The sequence below is a fragment of the Clupea harengus genome, chromosome 14 (genome assembly GCF_900700415.2).
Source record: "Clupea harengus chromosome 14, Ch_v2.0.2, whole genome shotgun sequence".
NCBI classification, from domain to species: Eukaryota; Metazoa; Chordata; class Actinopteri; order Clupeiformes; family Clupeidae; genus Clupea; species Clupea harengus.
Window position 1 is genome coordinate 23454155 of NC_045165.1, and position 22038 is coordinate 23476192.

At 41.4% G+C, this 22038-nt stretch overlaps 1 protein-coding gene across 1 annotated transcript; it reads right to left on the reverse strand.

Moving 5' to 3' along the window:
- Nucleotides 1–24: 24 nt before the first annotated feature.
- impg1b (interphotoreceptor matrix proteoglycan 1b) lies at nt 25–18038 on the reverse strand (the record flags this gene model as incomplete). Its single annotated transcript, XM_031580936.1, has 17 exons — nt 25–794; nt 1918–2001; nt 3068–3251; nt 3391–3576; nt 3897–4107; nt 5913–6132; nt 13136–13219; nt 13597–14369; nt 14754–14891; nt 14983–15161; nt 15476–15534; nt 16187–16339; nt 16781–16824; nt 16935–16975; nt 17200–17231; nt 17322–17488; nt 17903–18038. Coding segments are annotated over 17 exons (2778 nt in total), but the record flags the coding sequence as incomplete, so codon positions are not given.
- Nucleotides 18039–22038: the final 4000 nt, after the last annotated feature.

Consider the following 22038-nt stretch of genomic DNA (forward strand, 5'->3'; position numbering starts at 1 on the left):
GCAATGTTATAAAAAATATCAGCCTTTGATAAAAAAAAGACTTATTTTATTGTCACATGAAAAAAAGTATAAAATCATTAATACCACCCCGTCACACATTTCAAATGTGTTTTGATATGATCACCACACATGATTGGGAGGAGCAAGAGAGAAGAGTGGACTATTATCATGGCATTAAATAGTATGATATATGCATTTATATTGGGGTATTTAATACATGGGCATTTATTAAGGTACATTTAAGACCGTATTTATGTAAATAGCAAGTAAGAAAAATAACAAGCGGCTTATTGTACATTCAGCTTATTTTTGGGAGACTGAAGGTTAGATAGCTAGACATCTTCTTGTCTCCAGTCACGATACCAGCAAGTGTATCCGACGTGTATAAAACCTCATTGTGAGGGAAGAGAAACAACCTTTTTGACAAGGGTATTTGACACAACATTCCTAGTCTCCAGTAACACATACAGTATGTGAACGCAATGAAACAATGTTTCAGACCAGTGTACAGTACATAATTAAGATTAGAAGGGCATTCTCTTCTTAGTTCAAATACTGGGTTACTGATGCGAGATCTCCATTCTCAGCCAGTCCTGTCCCTTGACTTCTGTTTCCCCCTCAGCCAAAGAGGTCCAGCTGGGTCCAAACACAGTGAGGAGCAGCACAGACCTTTGGTTCCTGTATTGCGCTGTCAATCAGGTCCACCATCATAATACAGTCACCTCAAAGCCCTCGCTGTCGGCTCCCCTAAGAAGGCGACAAGATGGCCGATACTCGCTGGGTAGCCTCCATGTCTGCGCAGGGAGCAAGGCAGAGATGGAAACACAATTAGAAAAAGCAAATAGAGAGTTGTTGGGGTTTATGTACAGTCTTTAGCTATTATTTAGCTGTTATATGCATTAAGTTGGTACAGGCATGGCAGAGGTCCGGCTGAGCCTATTACACATTATATCATTAAATGTGTTAAGCATTCACTGAAAGGTTGACTGGATAACAAGAGAGAGAGGGGGGAGAAAATGTCCATGGTAGTTTTTAAGGTCAGAATGTCGGGTAATTTAGTCATAATTAGTATGGGGAATTACAGGTTTTGTAAGTGTTTTAATCAATACATAATGTAGGAGGCCGAGGCCTGTTTGACTTTTTTAGGAAGACTCACATGCCTTGGTGTTTTTGTATATTTTCCCTAACTAAAAACTATCATGCACAAGTGGCATATATGTAAAAGATTAAAGGTGTCTGGGGGTGTTCTTTTTATGATTCTAGGACAAAAACTCGCAGAGCTTCAAAGGCATATTGACAGCAAGAACAAAAAACTATTTTCCCACCGGTGGGAAATGGCCTCCTAAAGTACTATTTAACTGATATAATTTGGAAATGCTTGATGTTTAAACTTTGTTTAAAATGTAAAATAGGCACTTCATGTAGCATAAAGGGCATAACTAGGTTAGATTTTACCCCTCTTACCTTAGCCCAGAGTCTTTCACATCTACAAAGAATTCTATATTTAATAATAGACATAACAGTCATTAACCAGCCGGATCTTCACTTTTGCAAAGAACTGAAGTCCTGACGTACTGTATTTGGAAGCATTTAATATAGAATGTTTGTGGTTGTATCACAAGTGAACCTGGAAAGCTGCTTTAACCCTTTCTAATGTTGCCTGTCCATCTTTTGGCATTTAACAACTGTGACCTCTTGAGGGCATCATGATGGATGAAGGAAGCGATAAAGAAAAAGAACACATCGTTCCGGTGCTATGTGCGTGGGGTGCACAGACAATTTCACGATTTATCTTGAACATACTCGTTCTTTTACTCACTGCAGCAGACATCAGTGGGTATCACACTTTTAATTATCTTTTTTTCCTGTCATACAAATATGATGTCCCTTAAGAGGTGCATGTCACCATGGCCTTACCTCATTATGTGGTATGCACTGATGGAAATCTACGATGTCTGAAACTAGCTTGTCTGATCTTGTGGTGTAGAGCTGTCTGGGGATCTGCAAAAGGAACGGAGATCAGCACATCCGCATTACATTGCAGAACTCAGTCTTTTAAGCAGCAAGCGGAGCGACTACGGCAGGTTGAAGGGGCTGAAGGCAGAAGCAAGCTGATGCTGGCTTTGCAGCTATGCTAACTGCAGGCAGAGGCATGTTTAGGTTTGGTGCAAAGAAGGATGGTGCTGAATGTTCAGGCTCACTACTACACACACGAGCTACAGCTCTAGGTCAATCCATGCAGAGCCATACGGATCTCATTCAAGCTTCCTTTGTTGGGAAGACATCTCTACGTCTGAAACCTTTTTAAAACCTTTTGGGCAGTACGATCACAACTATGTTATTAGAATGTTGCCAACTGAAGGTTCCATTTGAAAATATAATAATGAACTCAAACAACCGTTATGAATGGCAGTAAATATACATTATATATCAATACAGTATAATTCTGGAATACTTAAAAAATTCAAGTCACTCCTCAAAGTGTTAAATGTCTGAACTCAAAGGCCTTGTTTACCGTGTCAGAACACTCTGACACTGCTATGATATGAGCCTGAGATGAACCTCTGGCTCTCAATATAAGTAATACTGAAATTAGGATGTAGAAGGCCCCCCAGAAAAACTCTCACCGAAGATTTATTTGACTTGATTGTCAATGACAGTCAGATATTTAATTAATGGAGATCCAAAAAATCCATAAATACTGTGAAAGGTACTGCTGCATGGATTATTTGTTTCTAGCACTCATCTATTTTGCACAGAAGAGACAGAAAACTATTTATTTGGAAGAGTTGATGTAAGCTGGTGCATACAAGGTATAAATGCTGTTGGGGAATAATTTATTGAGTTTTTAGGTTTTATATCTTTTTGGTTCTTGGATTTAAAAAATCAGATTTTGTGTGAAGCTATTTAGTTAATTTTTAATGCATTAAAAGACACTGTGTGGCAGAAATTCATCATAGACCAAGAAGAATGTTAGTATGCTTGTTAGTGCAAACCTAGCCATGCAGCTAAAATGATTGTGGAGGGTTCGAGCAAGAGGGTATGATATATAAGCTTTGCTCTTTACCTCAATGCTAACGTGTATGTTTTCAACTGAGTGAAAGGTTGCTTGTTCAGGGACTTGGGAAGAACCCGCTTCCGAACCCAAAGGGTAGCGTATTCTAGCCACTTGGGTTACAACAGCATCATCACTCTGAAACACTGGATTAACTCTCATTGAGTTCTCATATGGAGATACATTTTGAGTATGCCTACAACATAAACAAGATGAGATTTTAAAACCACCCCACACTGAAAATGAAACAAAAACACAGCATAGTGTATAGCAACACCTACTCTACGTAGGCATTCTCTAAAAAAAACATAAGCAAAAGAAAGAGGCCTGCTTACACCAAAGTCACCGTCTTTCTGGTCCGTATACATTTCTTGTTTATGAGTAGCAACAGGCCTATCACCGCACAAACCAGCACGAGGCCACCCACCAGACAGGCTACCAGCAGGAATGGGTCTATGGGTAGAGACACCGCCTCTGTACAGCGCTCTCCGTGATAGTGCCAGAATTTGCCTACCGGACATCTAGAACGGTTAAGAGAACACAGGGAGGGTTAAAGGACAACTGTGGAAGAGCCACACGCCCTCCTACAGTAAGTGTGCCTTGGTCTGAATTACTGTTTAACTTCACTTCATTCACGTTAACTCATCCAGGCACCATTGGCTCCTCTTCAAATCATCAGTTCAGGGAAAACAAAAACAACCAAAGGTACTAACACATTAACTTAACATTCAGACAATCAAAGAGGCACAGGGATATACAAACAAATACAAAGGAGATAACTTTGTTAAAAAAAGAAATGTAACCAGAGGTCACAGCTTGGGGCGGGGCAGCTCGAGGGTACCTGCAGGTGGCGCCATGCCCAGGGATGATCTCGCACTGGCCATCGTTCTGGCAGTAGTCAGGCTGCAGAGCGCATATGCTCTGGCAGGGCAGGCCGTCCACCATGCTGTAGCCCGGGTCGCACAGGCACTCCGCCTCCCTGGACCACGCGTTCACCACACAGCGGGAGAACTCGTTGCAGGCCATAAACTTACACGGCTCGGCGTGATCGGCTGAATGGCAGGAGACGGCAGGAGGTTAGTGTTTATGACATACTGTTTTCAACTGGGTTTCATTAGGTATGAAAAGTTGGGACTATGGATGTATGGAGTTAGATTTGTTTCATAATTCACAAACAAACGAAACGCGATTCAAACAAACGAAACGCGAGTCACGAACAAACGAAACGCGATTCAAACGAACGAAACACGATTCACAAATGTGATTTGTGATTCACAAACAAACGAAACGCCATTCACAAATGTATTTCATGATTCACAAATGTATTTTGTAATTCACAAATAAATGACCCCATGACATTTGTTTGCAACCTGACGAACACGAGTTACAAATCCCTGCATTCTTCTGTGTGGATTTTTGGAACTTTCCTAAGGCGTTTAGATTCACAAATGCATTTTTTCTAAAAGATATTCTCTGCAGCCTATCAGATCTCTTCCAATTTTAGCCAATCACATTATTGTGTCTATGTGGACTACAAACCACCCGTCATGGTTATGGACATTGTCCGAGATCACGAGCAATGTCATCTGGTAGCTGCTCACCAAATGTTAGTGAAATATAGCTTGTTAATCTTATTCAACCCATTATCATACGTGGTTGAATATTCTTGAGAATGGCAGGATCCATGATTAGTCATTTTAAGTGTTCCCTAGGCTAACGTTTAGCAAGCTAGCTAGTCAATGTCTACCATAACATTGGCCTTGCTAACATGGATTGAGCTACGCTTGCTGAATTAGTTTGCTCTCTAGCCAGGTAACATCTTACATGGGACTTTAGTGAACAGATCATTAAAGCGATTTTTTTTTTTCAAAGCAGGAGCTGTCAAGTCAAGTGGAGGCAGCAGCACATGTTCTTGTGCAAGCCCTAGCTAGGAATATTTCCCCAATGCCAGAGAGCAGAGCAAAGTTAGGGCTGTAACTATGGCCCCTACCATACCTAATACCGACAATACTAGGGTGAGACAGGCTATGAGAAGGTAATAAATACACAGTGCACAGACACACATAAGGTGCTTCAGAATTCTACGGAATATTAGCCTAAATTCGAATGAATGGACCATCCCAGCATTCAGATGTCTGCTATAATTTACATTGGGCATGAAATGACCAATTTCTAGCTACCAATGCTTAACTACCAAGCTACTGCCACACAATTTTATTAGTTTGACATGCCACACAATTTAACCATGTAAGATGTGGCTAGAGAGCAAACATATGCAGCGAGCGTAGCTCTATCCATGTTAGCCAGGCCTAGCTTGATAAACGTTAGCCTAGGAAACACTTAAAATGACTAAACATGGATCCTGCCATTCTCAAGAATATTCAACCATGTATGATAATCGGTTTAATAAGATTAACAAGCTATATTTCGCTAACATTTAGTGGGCAGCTAACAGATGACATTGCTCGTGATCTCGGACAATGTCCATAACTATGACGGGTGGTTTGTAGTCCACATAGACACAATAATGTGATTGGCTAAAATTGGAAGAGATCTGATAGGCTGCAGAGAATATCTTTTAGAAAAAATGCATTTGTGAATCTAAACGCGTTAGGAAAGTTCCAAAAATCCACACAGACGAATGCAGGGATTTGTAACTCGTGTTCGTCAGGTTGCAAACAAATGTCATGGGGTCATTTATTTGTGAATCATGAAATACATTTGTGAATCGCGTTTCGTTTGTTTGAATCGCGTTTCGTTTGTTTGTGACTTGCGTTTCGTTTGTTTGAATCGCGTTTCGTTTGTTTGTGAATTATGAAACAAATCTAACTCCACAGATAACTATTCCCCCCCTTACCAGCTTTGACATCCAGGGAGTCGCTGTCAATGTCTAGGTCGAGACGTTTGGACGCGGCATTGCAGAACTCTTCCAGCACGCAGGTCACGGACTCAGTGAGGTTATAGGGAACAGGCTTCTCTAATTTCATCTTGCTATTCACCACCACGCTACCATTCCTGAAGTTGAGAATCTCAAGCTCTTTGAATCCTGTCATATTTGATTGCAGATATGGCAGAAGCTGTAGACAAAAACAGGAGAGGAAGGGAAGGAAATTAGTTAGTACAGTCGCACCGTATGTCAAAGTGTTGAATCATCCTCTCTCGCCCAGGCTTTCAGATCTTCAAAAGAACAATTTGTATCAAAAAAGGGAAATCTACCAAGGGTTCAAAGCAAAGTGTCTATTAGTTATCATTAAAGCAGATTAAAAACGATAGGCGGAGAGGATGATTGTGTTGACATTTCGTTTGTACGGCACAACAGTCTACAATGTCAGAGATGTTAAGGATGTTTCACTATTGACTCTTTTTCCATTCATAGGTTAGTACTAGTAAATGGTTAGTGGAAGTTAAAGGCATAGAAACACATAGGCCTACAGGCTGGATAGGTGATTTCATTAGACACTAGGTGGCAGGAAGTGAACCATTTCGTTTTATTGATTGAATCTCAAACTCAGTTTTGAATCAGGTGTCCTCAAAATCATAGGTTTGACCTTGCCGAGACCTGGGAGCAAAGCAATGTCTGAAAATGATCACCTTACCAACCTGGTGAAACACCAAACACTTCAATTAATCTGGAACCCAAGGCTGCAATGTTTGTGGGTGCCTCTCACATTTTCAGTTAATATGTTGAACCCTGAATTCATGTAAAATGTCAATTGTTCAAAGCCCAAGGCCAAATGATTTAAAGACATTGATTTGGCATCCCTCTGCCTCACGCCAACAAATGTCTGGAGTGCGAAAATCTTTTTTTCAAGTACGATTACGTTAAAAGGTCAATCAATCCTAAGTCAACATCTTAAATTAACGTGGGGTCTTGCGCGGGTTTACCAAAACAACATTAGGGTTTAACAGTTTCTGGGAGATGAAACAAAACGTGTTCCTGCAAGCCAACAACTTCCCTTTCTATCTTGCACAGGTATTATAACAAGTGCTCCGGCTTAAAACACGTTTTCAATAACATTCTTAAATGTCAAGAAAAATAACACCCCTTAATACAATACAGTAGCCACAACACTTGCTTGACATTTTGTTTACATCAGAAGGGCGCTATACTTTTAGCACGGAGAATAAGAGGATTAGCATGTCTTAGCGCAGTAGGGCCATGTCTGTATACGAAGAGATAAGCGGCATTACAGGATGATCTGCCACTTTAACTGCACTTCTCACCTCTCGGCTGATCACCAGGACCCTATAGGTATAATACACCCCCGCGAAGAACACTGTGACTCCCAGTTAGGGATAAGCCAGCAAACCAGTGACTGAAATAATTGGATGGGCACACCTTGCACCATTGCAATCCAGATTTTGAGTAGGTGCCACACATAACATCACTCCTAAGGCCACACAAGCACAACAAAGAGGAACCAAGACACGCCTCAGAAATGTTACAAGTCACCACATTATTTGCACTTCGCAACACAACAGTCACGGCCCATTGGCCATACCCGTCCTAAATTACACGTGTATCTACTGGCTCTGGATTGGAATCCCAGATGATACAGTACCATCCTGCTCTTGTTTTAAGACGTTAAGAGGAAATTAATACTTTGTGTCACCACCAAGCCATTTAAACCTCCATATCCAATTATATTGGTTGCAACACAAACCAGTAGAGACAGGGGTAAAGGAGGGGTATGTCAAGGCCCTAGGGTCTGTTTAGTTTCTCTACATTACTGTGCTGTATAAACACAAAGTATGACTGGGTGACCCTTTGATACCAATCACCAGTATTTGTATGTTTGCTTGAAATATAATGGGTGCATAATTAAGCAATCTTTGTTGCTATCGACTGTTGGTATCACAATCTATACTGCTTCAGTTTAATTTCCAAATACGTATGCACAAATATATGGGGCGCCGTTTGTAAAATGTTGCACGTTCGAAAATCCTGCTCAGTTTTGCTACATTTAGCATTTTCATAAGGAACAAAAAGCACGACAATATTCGAATGTCACTTTTTCAAGCATTTAGAGAGAAATTCATGTAAATTCATGCGATAACTTTTCCAAGGATATTTTTTGGCAGTAACACAAAGTTGTTGAATAATATAAATGTTTCATCTAAATGTAAATGTTAAATATAAATGTAAATGTTAAATATAAATGTAAATGTAAATGTTAAATATAAACGTAAATGTTCAATGTTATATATAAATGTTAAATGTAAATGTTAAATGTAAATGTTAAATGTAAATGTAAATGTAAATGTTAAATGTAAATGTAAATGTTAAATGTTCAGTCTACATTTCAGATTTGAAGACTGAACCTTACAATATTTACGGTAATTGGCTTTCATAGTTTTCACGTCACGTCAGAATTACCAGCTTGCGGGCAAGAAAATACACTCCACAGCTGTCTACCACTGGAATTTATACTGGAACTGACCATCTTTCATTCAAGATTATTTAATATATCCGCTTTAAAATTGTCTGACATAGGTAGTAAAATGCCAGACAGTTGTTGCTCGGTTGGCTGTTCAAATCGGCGAGGAGACAAGCCCGGCTGTTTCCAGCTGATTGTAGACGTCTTCTGGGTCAACTTTTCTCAGGCGGGCAGTAAACTAGCCTTCTTTTTGGAGCTTGCAATAAAAGCATTAACCCTGTTTTGGTCGCCTCATTCATCAGAATAACTACCTAAAACGGGAATAGATCAAGAAATAAAGTCAAGAAACAAAGCATCAACACGATTAAAATTGGATTACCCGGTTTCTGCTCTGAGATTGCGACAAGTACCTAAGCAACTAGGCTAGGCTACTGTATTTTGTCATCCAACTGGTAATACTACAATGCCAGTAGAAAATACTTGGGAAGATAATTTCAGTTGTCATTCGCCAGACCAGGTGGTTGTACTTGTGTTAACCAGGAAATTGTGTAAAATGATAAAGAACAGTGTTGGGTAGGCTAAAGGTGGCTAGCTAACAGCATGTAGCTCGCTAGCTGGTAGCTAGCTATTAAATGGCAATCATCTTTGCTCTGATAATGAAGATGTTTATTAGTTTTCACCTTCCAGACGACATCGTTATTAACCCATCCCCTTCTGAAAATTAAATTACTATCTGTGCTTTTGGTAGGCTTTCAGTTTTTGAGGTGTGTAGGGGGACGGATTTTCTATTAGATATATGTAAATATCTCCAAACTGGAGCTCAGGCAGGGACTTCTACGACGTTACAGAAATACAAATATCAGCGGGTGCAGTAAAGGGATCACAGGTTCCCAAAATGTAATTTTTTTCTAGATATCTCTGTCTGGCTATTGTGGTATGATCTGTGTTTGATGGCGATCGTAATTGAGTAGGTTGCACTGCTCGACGATGTCCACTGTTGGTCGACACATTTTGGCCGCAAGGTATCCCTGGTAGTGTTACTGAAAGCTATGAATTACCGTAAATATTCTAATGTTCTGTCGTCAAGTCTGACATGTAGACTGAACATTTACATTTACATTTAACATTTACATTTACATTTACATTTAACATTTACATTTAACATTTACATTTAGCATTTGATATTTGTATTTACATTTAACATTTACATTTAACACTTATATTTAACATTTATATATAACATCGAACATTTACGTTTATATTTAACATTTACATTTAACATTTACATTTATATTTAATATTTACATTTAACATTTAACATTAACATTTAGATGAAATATTTATATTATTTAACAACTTTGTGTTACTGCCAAAAAATATCCTTGGAAAAGTTATCGCATGAATTTACATGAATTTCTCTCTAAATGCTTGAAAAAGTGACATTCGAATATTGTCGTGCTTTTTGTTCCATATGAAAATGCTAAATGTAGCAAAACTGAGCAGGATTTTCGAACGTGCAACATTTTACAAACGGCGCCCCATACAAATACCCCTGATGCAGTTTCAGTAGCCCATTTGACAATGGATAAACTATGCTAATGGGTATCTACTGAGGTACTGAGGTGTTCTATACTGAATACTTACCAATGGAGATGAACCTCTGACATTTAGATTTAGTAGTTAATGTGTAAATTTTCAGATAACATTGTATTTATGAAATTGTATCTCTAGTTTGCGCAACCATTTACAATTGGAAATGGAGAATCAATGTCCCTAAAATACATTTCCTAAAAGTCATTGACCATATATCAGCCTGTATTTAGTGGGTTAGTTCCTTAGGACTGTTCTCTTCCAAACAACCTGTCAGTTATGACATGATTTCTTATGAATGATTATGAATGAAAGTTTTCTACAAGTGTGCCAGTGTTATTAATGAGTTAAGATGCTAATGATCACATACCAACAATTATACTCATGCCAGTGTGAATACAAAAAATATACCGTTTATAATGTCAACACAATATGTACTTTATGTTGATCTTTCCAAAGTCTCAGTGATACTTTCATCATTATATCTTTTAGGATTAATTAATGAATAATGGGATGTGGCACCAAATGTTAATTCCCCATGCAGTTCTATAATAACAAAAAACTGCATCAGCATGTGGATATAGAGTCTGAATTATACGTTGTAGACATATCTGACAAAACACAGGTCTGAACGCCCAAGCATACACACACACACACACACACACACACACACACACACTCACACTCACACTCACACTCACACTCACACTCACACACACACAGGTACAGTCTCTTGCACGTGCACAACCACACTGGCTCTAAGCTGATTGGAATCAGCCATAGTGTTCATGTAAAACATCCACGGTACAAACCAGCATTACCTAAAGCCTCTTAGTCAGTCACCCAGCAGCGAGGCAGAGCATGTACATCGTCACCTGATTTAGACCACCCTTAGTCTTCCATTCTAAGTTGGTTGAATAGAAACCCAACAGTATTCAGAAAAGCTTCACGGCACTGAACAACACATTGTCACGTTACATCTTAATCCTCTTAATATCTCGATCAAACTACTGATGCTATTTACCCTCTCCATCACACTAATTCGAAGAGCTCTCGTGCATAGAAAACTGTTCTGTGTTTGCACACACCACAGAGCAAGGTACCCAAAGCTTGCAGACGGGATTCAGTGAGTTATTCGTTCAGAATATCTATGACGCACCATCTCCAGCCTTTCCAAACAGTCTGAGACTGAACTAATTGCACCATCGACTGTTGAGCAGGAAGTTCAGAGGTTTATTGAAATCCATAGAAAAACCATACAATGCAGACAAACACTTCACAAAAGAGACATTGTACAACGGAGGCTGCTTGATGCAGTTTCAGACTAACAACACAATGGAATGAGCCTATTAGTAGTCCTTGGCTTTGCGGCTTCCAATCTCCACAGTCAAGACTAAGAGGTTCATATCAAAAGATTATGAGCTACTGTGCCATTCATATGTTATCAGTCCCATGGAGGCCTACTGCAACCCCTTACATACCTGTGATCCAAATGATAAAATGGACTGCATTTATATAGCACTTTTCTACTCATAGAGCACTCAAAGCGCTTCACAGATTAATGCCCCAGACATCTACCCATTCACACATCAACAACAGAGGCTACTATCTAAAGTGCCAACCTGCACATGTGGGAGCAGGGGGGTTTAGTGTCTTGCTCAAGGACACTTCAACACTTGGTGGGAAGGCGTCAGGATCGAGCTAGTAACCTTCCAATTGCTGAACAACTCCTCTACCTCCTAAACCACTATCGCAGAGATACTGTAGACCCCTTGACTTTTTTCACTTTTTGTTATGTTGCAGCCTTATGCTAAAATCATTTAAATTCTTTTTAATCTACATTCAATATCCCAAAGTAAAATTTTAGAGCGGTCACCAAAAACCGATGGTCACTCTGGCTTCCAGAAACATCCAGAAAGTCAACCATCACTGCAACACTCCACTGGGTCACACTGGGCTTTATGGCCGGGTGGCCAGACAGAAGCTCTCCTCAGTGAAGGGCAAAGAAAAGTCCACTTGCAGTTTACATAAAAACACCTAAAGGACTCTAAGACTGTGAGAAACAAGATTCTCTGTTCTGTTGAATCCAAGATTTTAAAATGTTTGGTCCATTCTAAGCGTCATGCCTGGAGGAAACCAAGCACCGCTCATCATCTGCCCAATACCATCCCCCCACTGAGGCATGGTAGGGGCAGCATTAATGCTGTTTTTTTTCAGTGGCAGGGACTGGGTGACTGGTCAGGGTTGATGTAAAACTGAATGGAGGAAAGAAGAGATATCCTTAATGAAAACCTGATCTAAAGTGCTCAGGACCTTAGACTGGGCAGAGGGTTCACAATGGGCCTAAGTACACAGCCAAGGCAACAGAGGAGTGGCCTTGAAACAACTCTGTGAATGTCCTTGAGTGGTGCAGACAGAGACCTGACCTGAACCCAATCAAACATCTCTCCAGAGCCCTGACCTGAACCCAGTCAAACATCTCTCCAGATACCTGAAAATGGCTGTCCAACCTGACCGCTTAAAAAGATCTGCAGAGAAGAAAGGCAGAAAATCCCCAAATCCAGGTGTGCAAGGCTTGTCGCATCATACCCAAAAAGACTCAAGGCTATAATCGCTGCCAAAGGTGCTTCGACTAAGTACTGAGTAAAGGGTCTGAATACATTCAATGTTTGCAGTTTTTCCTTTTTAAGAAATGTACTAAGTTACAAAGTTTCTGAAATCCTTTTTCACTTTGTCATTATAGGGTAATGAGTGTAGATTGATGAATGAAATTAATTGAAATGATTTTAGCATAACGCTGCAACACAACAAAATGTGAAAAGGTGAAGGGGTCTGAATGCACTGTACACTGTAACAAGAACAAGCAAATTAAGGCACAATAGACATCCCAGCAAAGGTAACAATGAGCAACTGAAATTGTGGTGTAGATATGAATGAATTGGGTGGGAAGTAATATCAGCGAAGGGACTACTGGTTAGTATGGATAGACATGGACAATATTTGACATGATGGTTAATTATTTCCACTACTGAAGAAACTGTTAATGAATTAGTTGCCTCTAGATTAACCGATTCTAGAGAGATCGGGAAAAATCTTGCCAGTATGGAGATACCGGTAATGAGGCTAATGTCCTTCCAGTTTCCGATTTAGTGGATGCTTCAGGATTTGGAGTCTCCTCAGGGTCGGGGAACTGTCTCTAGTTAAACACAATTTAACCAGCAGTTTCACAGGTTATATTGTTTGAGTCTACATTTACTTATTACACTACATATAATTATCCAGTTTATACATAAGACCTTTGCACCTTACAGGTGATTTATTTTATTTTAGGATAAAAAAATAAATACTTTAGACATAAGCACCTTTGAATTAAGAACCACAGAATTTCATCCTCACAGGAGAGATATCAAAGGTCCCTTAAAAAAATAAAGCGTAACCCTTATGACAAACATGTCCAATGACTTGTTGCTCCTTTGGCTTGTTGTCCTTCACATGAGCCTGAAGCTAAGCATACAAAAGGAAGAAAAAGGCATGCACACAAATGAAAGGAAGCACATAAATATGTTTACCTACCAGCTCAAGGAATATGTTCTCCAGGGTTTTGTACTCTGAAGAGTTCTTGTTGAACAGGTCATCAGAAAAAATCATGTTAGTCACTCTTAAGCTAAAGAACACCACCAGATCATTGGCCTGGTTGGATGCCACCATGGATGGCGTGGTCAGGATTCTGAGTCGTGGAGGCCCAGTTGCGTCACCAGCCTCATTCGTCTGGAGGGCATCCCCACTGCCAAAGTCTATAGTCTCAACCTGTTCCACATCCTCTTGCATGCCCTGGGCGTGGTCTGGGACTTCCTGGCCCTCCTCCTCTTGTAGTGATTCAGGAATGGCTGAGGGTCCAGTGTCAGCAGTTGAGCCGGGCTCAGAAGGGACCTCTATGGGTTCTACGGGTTCTAAGACAGCAGGTTCAGGGGGAATTTCTACTGGTCCAACTGGTTGGATCGTCGTTTCAACAGAAGGGACGTTCATGGGCAGGTCCTGCCTGGGTGTGGTAGGGACTGAGGGAGCTTCTACAGGTCCTACAGACTCAAGAATAGTTGGTACTGAAGGGGCCTCTACTGGTTGTACTGATTCAGTTACTGCAGGTATCTCTATGGTTTCTATGGATTCAGATGGGATCGCTACAACATGGATGTCTGTGGTTTCATGGGCCTCAGTAGTTTTCTCTTCCGGTATGATGGCTTCCTCACTTGTGGCTGTTGGAGGCGGGACGGTTGCTGGTTCAAGGGCTATTTCAAACTCCATAGGTGCTGTTACCATTAAATCTTCCTCAGGTGTTGTATCAGATCCTTGGGAAACAAATTAATGCATCAGACACTGCTCACAATGCACGGCCCAGAAAAAAAAAAGACTCAGATGCATTTTCAGAGAAGGGAATTATTCACCTGTCATGCATAAATTAGAGTTAAAATATACATTTATATAATGAGACTAAATAATAGCTTCATTATCATCATGCCCTGTATATCCACATACTGAATTATTTTACTTGATCCAAATGTTAACAGCTAAATTAGTGTCACCTGGGTTGACCGTTTGTCACTTTGGATAAAAGTGTCTGCTGAATACCTTACCTTTACATTTAGTAAAATTAACATGTTTTTCTTTGTTTCAATCAACATCCTAGGTTTCATACATCTCGTTAGCCGCATTTATGTAAATGAGAATTCTACCTTCTGTTACAGCTATGGGTGTCATAGCAGGAGGTTCCTCAGCCCCCTCCTCTGTGGCCTCCACCAGAGGTGTCTCCTCTACTCCATCCCCGCCAGGGGCAGCCCCCTGCTCTTCCCCACTCTGAGTGGGCATGGTGTCTGGAAACAGATATTGAGCGTGTGTTCAGCTAGCTCATTTTACATGTAGCACTAGGCCTGCTCCTGTATTGTAAAAAAAATAAAGCCTCACCTGAGCCAAAACTGAGTGAATGGATGTCCACTGGAAGTGACGTGTCTGCACTCAGGGCTTGGGCAACGAGTTCCCTCAAGTCCATTTCGGTGGGGGGCTCAGCCTCTTCTGTGCCTGCCTCAGTGGGATGGCCATTAGACTCAAAGACCACAGTATAATGCACTGAGACATCCTCAGGCCTGGCAAACAAAAGCAGGGCAACAGGGGAGAAGGGAGCTCAATTAGCATCTACTAGCGTCGACAACATGAAAGGAATGAAAGGACATGTCCTCATTAACCTCATACTATGTGGTTATGATGTATGACAATTTGTCAGTCCGAATAATTCTAAATTGAGGAGAACCGCTTTGAATACAATTTGTGCGCATCCATTCTTAAACCACTTTCACTACCAATCTGTTCGTTTAAAAAGAAAGCTATCCGTGTGAAAAGACAATTTGCTGGCTCAATGGAGGGTAATATCAGAGGAACTTCCACAGGTTGAACAACCCACCGAAATCCCAACATCCGAATCTCTTTAAATCCAGGAAGTTTGTCCAAGATGTGTACCATCTATGGAAGAAGAAGCAAAACAAAACATAGCTTATGGAACCTGTGTAATTAATTAAAAGTCTTGCTTGATTAAAACGCTTGACTTACAAATCCTTTAGGTTACTGTTGCAAAAGTGCTTCAATTTACCAAATGGCATTCTGGTGTGAAACAAAGGCTCTCTTTTTTTTCTCTGGTCTTTGCATGCTCATGACCTCTGTACAAAACAATGCCTCCAACGAAATATTTTTTTATCATGCATAGCCATAGTCCCATTGTACAAATTGGCAGCAGGCTTTTGAAGTTGCCCAACACTTAAGTCGGCTTTATCATATTTTGACCCTTTACAAAAGGCCTAATTAGAACCCCAAGTTCAGCAATTCCATGCATGTGCAGTCAAAGCTCTTATTACAAGAGTCTTAATAGCAATTCCTCCCACTCATTTATTGGGGAAGATTTGCTAAACTCCAAAGATCTAGCCAACAGCGCAAGGCTTGCAAAATTAATTGTGATAGTTGGACGATATTTTGATTACCATAAAACACAAAGATTAAAAAGACTGAGAGCTCACAGGCCTACAGTATTGTCCTTAAAGGTGCACTAAAATAAAGGCTACTTAGGTGGTAGAAGAATGTTTAAATGCAAACTTTAACCCAACAGATTGCATGAGCTCACCTGCTCATAGAGAGTCTGTGTTATGTCGTGGTACTGGGGGGTGTCAGGATCAGCCAGAAGCTCACTATAGCCTGGTTCCACTATGGTCAAGCTGAACTCCACTATTATCTCCTCGTCCAGTTCCTCTGGAATGAAGTTCGGAGCTTCTGTGTTCTGAGAGACAGAGTGACAGCAAAGACGGATCACAGATAAGCAGAAATGTGACACAGCATTTTGGCCTTGCCCACACTCTTGGCATGGCCAGCCTGTAGGTCACTGACTGGTGAGCTATACACAACCTCAACTGCCACAGTAAATACATTACAGGGAAATCGGCCAACTGGCTGCAACCGAAACTGTGATGGGAGAGGTGATCAGCATTAAGGAAGTAACTATAGGCAGGAGTGTAGGCCCATTTCTGGAAAGTTCTCCATTTAAATTATCTTCTTTATTTTTGTTGTTGTTCATTCCATGTTCACTTGATGTATTCTGTCATAAACTCCAAATGGGTTAGAGGTTGAATCACATAAAAAAAAAACATAAAAAGTCCTGTGCCACTATTACACCCTGCAGTTTGAGCATTTGGTAAGATAAAACTCCGAATATCAGCCTCACCTCTTCAGATTCAATTATCAACAGCTCGGCGGGTGTCTGTGAACCTGTGAGGGATTATTGAAACACACATCAGTAATGTTAAAGCCAGAGGAAAGGGAGAGTTCTTTCTTTCATTTTAGCAGTTCCCTACAAAAAGAAAATGCTGATGACTCACACTTCTCACCACCGGGGTTCTGTGTTGCCAAAGCAAAACCACTGGTTTGAAGAAGAAAATATTTATATACATTATGACAATTGCATACATTGGACTCTTTAAAATGTATGAAGCACTATTATGAACGTAATGTGAACATTTCACTAGCATGCGCATAGAACTTCATCCGAAGATATTGTACTGTAGAAACACTATTTCAGTACGCATAACTTAAGTATATCAGTGGAAAAGACAATTTTTGTAATAAATGTGTTGCTTTCTTTACCTTCCCAGTTGGAGCACTGTAGGATTCCCTCTCTGTGGGGAATAAAACAACATTGTTAGGCGTAATCAATTATCCTGCCACAGTGACCATTTGTGTTTCTCACAGTCAGCCAAGGCCCTCACCTTTGCCACCATGTCAAGATGCTCCTGGTTGCTGCTGAAGTTTTTGGCCAGGCCATCTACGCAGAGAGAGTCCCGTTGACAGGCCTCCACCCACTGATGGTACTCTACGGTGTCTGGCACTCGGTCCAGAAAGATCTGGAACGCCTCCCACACTGCCTCCTGACAAACTGTGCAGTGAGCCACATCTCTCATCAGTTTTGTGGTTGTTATTGGTCCTCCAATTATAAATGCATCATTGGATCTTTCTCAAAATATGCACTGCTAGTGCTAACTGTTTCTACTCTGGTAGATAATGGCATCAGCAATAATTAAAATGTATTTAATTTTATTTCTGTCACACACACACACACACACACACACACACACACACACACACACACACACACACACACACATGCACGAAAGAACACCATTCACACTCTTGTACTAATTTTCTTTGTCATTAGTTCTGTTCATGACAGCACAACACTGACACTTGTGTATATTTTTCAGAAAAGTTCTAAACTAAATTCTAAGATTAAAATAGACCACATTTGTGTTTCATCTAAGCTTCCCAACAGTCCAGAACCGTAACCGTTTACCTCTCATCCTGTAGTAGGCCCGGTGGCTGGCTATGACCTCTGCCATCGTCTCCTGAGGACACACTTTCACCCCAGTGCTGAAAACTGTGGACCTCTTCATGCGTAGCTTGCTCAGATCATGTCCTGCCTTGTCACCCGAGTTCTGTTTGACTGGCCGTAACGTGTCCAGGAAGTGTCTGTATTTCACGTTCCTGATTACAGACAAACCTTGACTGTTGGTGTCTTAAAAAGAAACAGGAGAGGTTGGGTATGAACTGCTGTTCTTGTCAAATATTTTTCAGTGGTGATTTCTGATGAGTCTGCTTGCGTAAGAGGATTCCCAAATGGATACAACAAACAGTTGACAATCTTTTTTGGAGATAGTAGTATATGTTTGTATGTACAATGTTCATTTAATAGGATTATAGTCTCAAGCTCTGTTGTAATACCACCATGGCAGATGTTAAGTAGCCTACACTTAGCTGAACAGAACAGCCATAGGTCTATTTAACTCAGGGTGTCAAAACAGTCGAAGCCTTTTTGAAGTATTCATGGTTGTACCCTTTTATTGTGAATGAGCTCTGTGAAGAGATTATTATCACCTAGCTATATTACTACGGTTACCTTCTCATATGACATGTATTACAGTGACATATGCCCTGTGCTCTAAAACTGATTATTGTTGGATGAATGATTCACAGATATCTATCTCCCTGATACCCAATCAAATACACTGTAAACTCATCTCACCACTGCAAATTTGGAGCACCCAAGTCATCCACCCAGGTTTCATCCAGGTATGATAGACATTACGATCTTATCAGTGATTCTTAAATAAGAACAGTCACTGATTTGTTCTTGTGTGCATAACGTAACGGTAATTCCCCTTATACAAATTGTTAGTTTTTGCTATTGAACCATTGCGCCAATATATCATGACCTACACTTGAACTGTGCCCCACTGTAATCTAATCAATCAGGCTCCAAGCTTTTCTTGTTTACTTCTAGAATGAAAACTGTTCCTTACCACATCGCACTACATCACTGCAAGGTAGTGCCATGTAGTTATGCAAGGTCATTAGGCCAGAAAGCATAGGCCCTCCATTCAACGGGGGCCATTTTCTCAAAATCGCTGCATTGTGCGACCAGGTGGCAAACTTCAGAGGCTGTTCTTAAAACCTTAAGCCTTAAGGGCTCAGCGAACGACACACTGCTGCTCCTGCACTCCCTGCACGTGGATTAAGAGCCCAGGTTTGACAGCAAGAGGTGGAAACGACATCAACACCATAGCTTCTGGCTGAGGTTTGTGTGTGGGGGGTGGGGGGGGGGGGGGGGGGGGGGGGGGGGGGGGTGAATTGTTTAGTTACTTTACATCCTGCCTTGTCCACGAGGTCTCTTATTGATAGAGCTGAACTGTGCCATGCATATAACAACGGGCTAAGCTGACCATTCCAACAAATGACCCATAATGGGAGCGAGCCATGGAGCAGTTTGTGGTGGGTCCCTCTGTGTGGAGTTTTAGCATTCCCACATCTTCTGGGTCAAAGAGCACAGCCTTGTAGTTGTCGTCGGCACAACAGGCCCGCCGACACAACACAAGCGGGCATGGTAATTGCTGATAAGATTTTTGCAGCCTATTAAAGCCAAGCACTGCAAAGCAGAGCAATCTTCTATTTGACATTCTCATTTAATTGACAAATGGAAACAGGTCGGGAGGCATGAAACTGTGCCGGCATGAGGAAGACGAGGCTAAATGGGCCCTTATTGTGGACAAGCACAGTGGAGGGCTCACAGAGAAGCTACAAGCCAGAAAAGATTAGCGTCCCGCCCGGCCACGAACAGAATGCCTTTGTTTTCCCACCCGCTAATGAATGAATCGGGCAAACACGGTGTGCAAACACACTTTTTTTTTTCCTGAGAAATCACTGAAAAAGTAATCATTCACAAGCATGGGTTCATCATGCTCTTTGATGATGAAAGTTTTGGTTTGCATCAGTGAGTTGGGAATTGTTATTAGGGAATGAATTAAAGTTTGTAGAGTGTCGACTGATGGTGTGGGGGAAAAGTGGTAATGATAAAACACATCGGAACTAATGATGGCAAATATACATGACGACTTAAATCGAACAGCAATGTAAATGTATCCCTTTAAGATTTAAAATAAATATACCAGACACAAAAGAACGACAAACTACACAGTAGGGTGCAGTGCACTGGGCATAATTAGAGCACATGCATTAACTAATAGCGCAATATATTAATGAAATAACATTAGTTTCTAACAAACTTCAGAGTGTCTACCAGCGTCTTTCTCATGGCCTGTAGCTACTTTAGGAAATGGACATCACCTGGCACAAAATGGAAACTTGCCTGGTACACTAAGCCAAGGGAGGACACCATGACAACACTATTTTAGTCCTCGTCCTGTGGTTTGTGTGTATTAACTGCCCATGAGAATGCCCTCTGCCTCTATTCAGAGTCACTGCTGAACAACCACACACATCCACAGAGATATATGTCTCTCGTGGGGCACACAACAAAGGCACCTGTACGCTCATTTAAATTCCATGACAGCATCCAAACAACCACCAGCCACTACCAGATGCCACTGCAGGCTCCCTGGAGTGAGTGAAGGCTTACCTTTGATGGTGGTGACTTGGAGGGTGAACAGGAACAGACAGATAAACAGTCCTGTGTTCAATGGCATGGTGGACCTATTCAGGACGCACAATTGGTCATTTGGGAAAGGGTGAGGCAGAAGCACAATCGGTCCTTTCTTTTTTTATCTTGGATCCATAGGTGAAAAGCAAACTCTCCGATGCCTGTATATCCAAGTTGCCATTTAAAAAGGGTTGGTGTGGTTCTCTCTCCCTTTCAGGAGGCTCAGGGACCAGGTCCTGAGTAGACGGCTGTGGGCTGCTTCTGGGTAACCTTTGATCTCTGGTGACGTCCAGAGACGCTGCAGACCCCCGGGCTTGAGTAGTTACTCGCGTAGGTTAAACGGCGCTGCTCCCGAGTGTGACAGTAGTGACGAGGTTAAAAAAGCAGGCTCCCTTTAGGTACTAATCTGTTTACCTCGCGCTCACACCTAATCCCTTCCAGGCCCACGTGGTGGACTATCTTCATCCTGTTAGGTGCCTTCTGGACCAACATCTGTTAGCCAGGCAGCCGTGAGCGGGCCACCCCCCAAGGATTCCTACTTCACAAGCAGCCCAGCGCGTGCACCCCTAGACCTGGCCTCCCCAGCTTGTGCTGTGCTCTCCCCCTGGACTGTGCCAGGCTCTTCTGACTGCCAAACAGGGAGAACTGTGCGACTCCCTCGGGTTTAGACAATGTGCTTTATTCCTTCCCACCAGAGTGTGGCAGCTGATCTGGCCTCTCCTCCTGTGTGTGTGTGTTTATGTGTGTGTATGTGTGTGTGTGTGTGTGTGTGTGTGTGTGTGTGTGTGTGTGTGTGTGTGTGTGTGTGTGTGTGTGTGTGTGAATGTGTTGAATGTGGTCCTGTTGTCCTGTGGTCTCCACTCCCTTAGTGCAGAAGAGGATTACTAGCTCACTGTTCTTGGTAATGTTTTGATGCCAAAAATATGCCTCCTCAGAACAAATCCATTCACTAAGTTCAGGACAGAAGACCTTTCAACTTTCACTGACAGTAATGGTGCATGTGTGGCTTCCACCCACACACGTTTTCTCAAGCTTCCCAGAAGTGAATGGAAGAACTATCCTAAATACAATAATGAAACTCTTCCAATATTCAAAGGTTGCAAGTCATCCTCAAATCAAAAGAAATGCATTAAATTCAAAGCAGAGCTTGTTTAGTAAAAACGTAAAACCTGAAAATGAATTTTCTCCTGTGATATTTTCTTATAATATAATATGCCCTTTCCTCTGCAGCATTGCTTTATGCTTTGATATTCACCTCTGATTGTCCTCATAACACCTTATTCTTTTATAAAATGTCGCAATGTTTGAGTTGCCCGTACTCATAATCAAGGTGTTTGTTGCAGTGGTTTAACGAAAGGAAAATAATAATAGCTTTATTATGCATCTGATTCTCCCAGTGAGCGAGCTGAACCTTGGGGGAGTGTGCTCTATTGAGTGGGTGTAACCGAGCACGAATGGTGAACAATGATCAGATCGGATGCGAGCGGTTGGTTGCA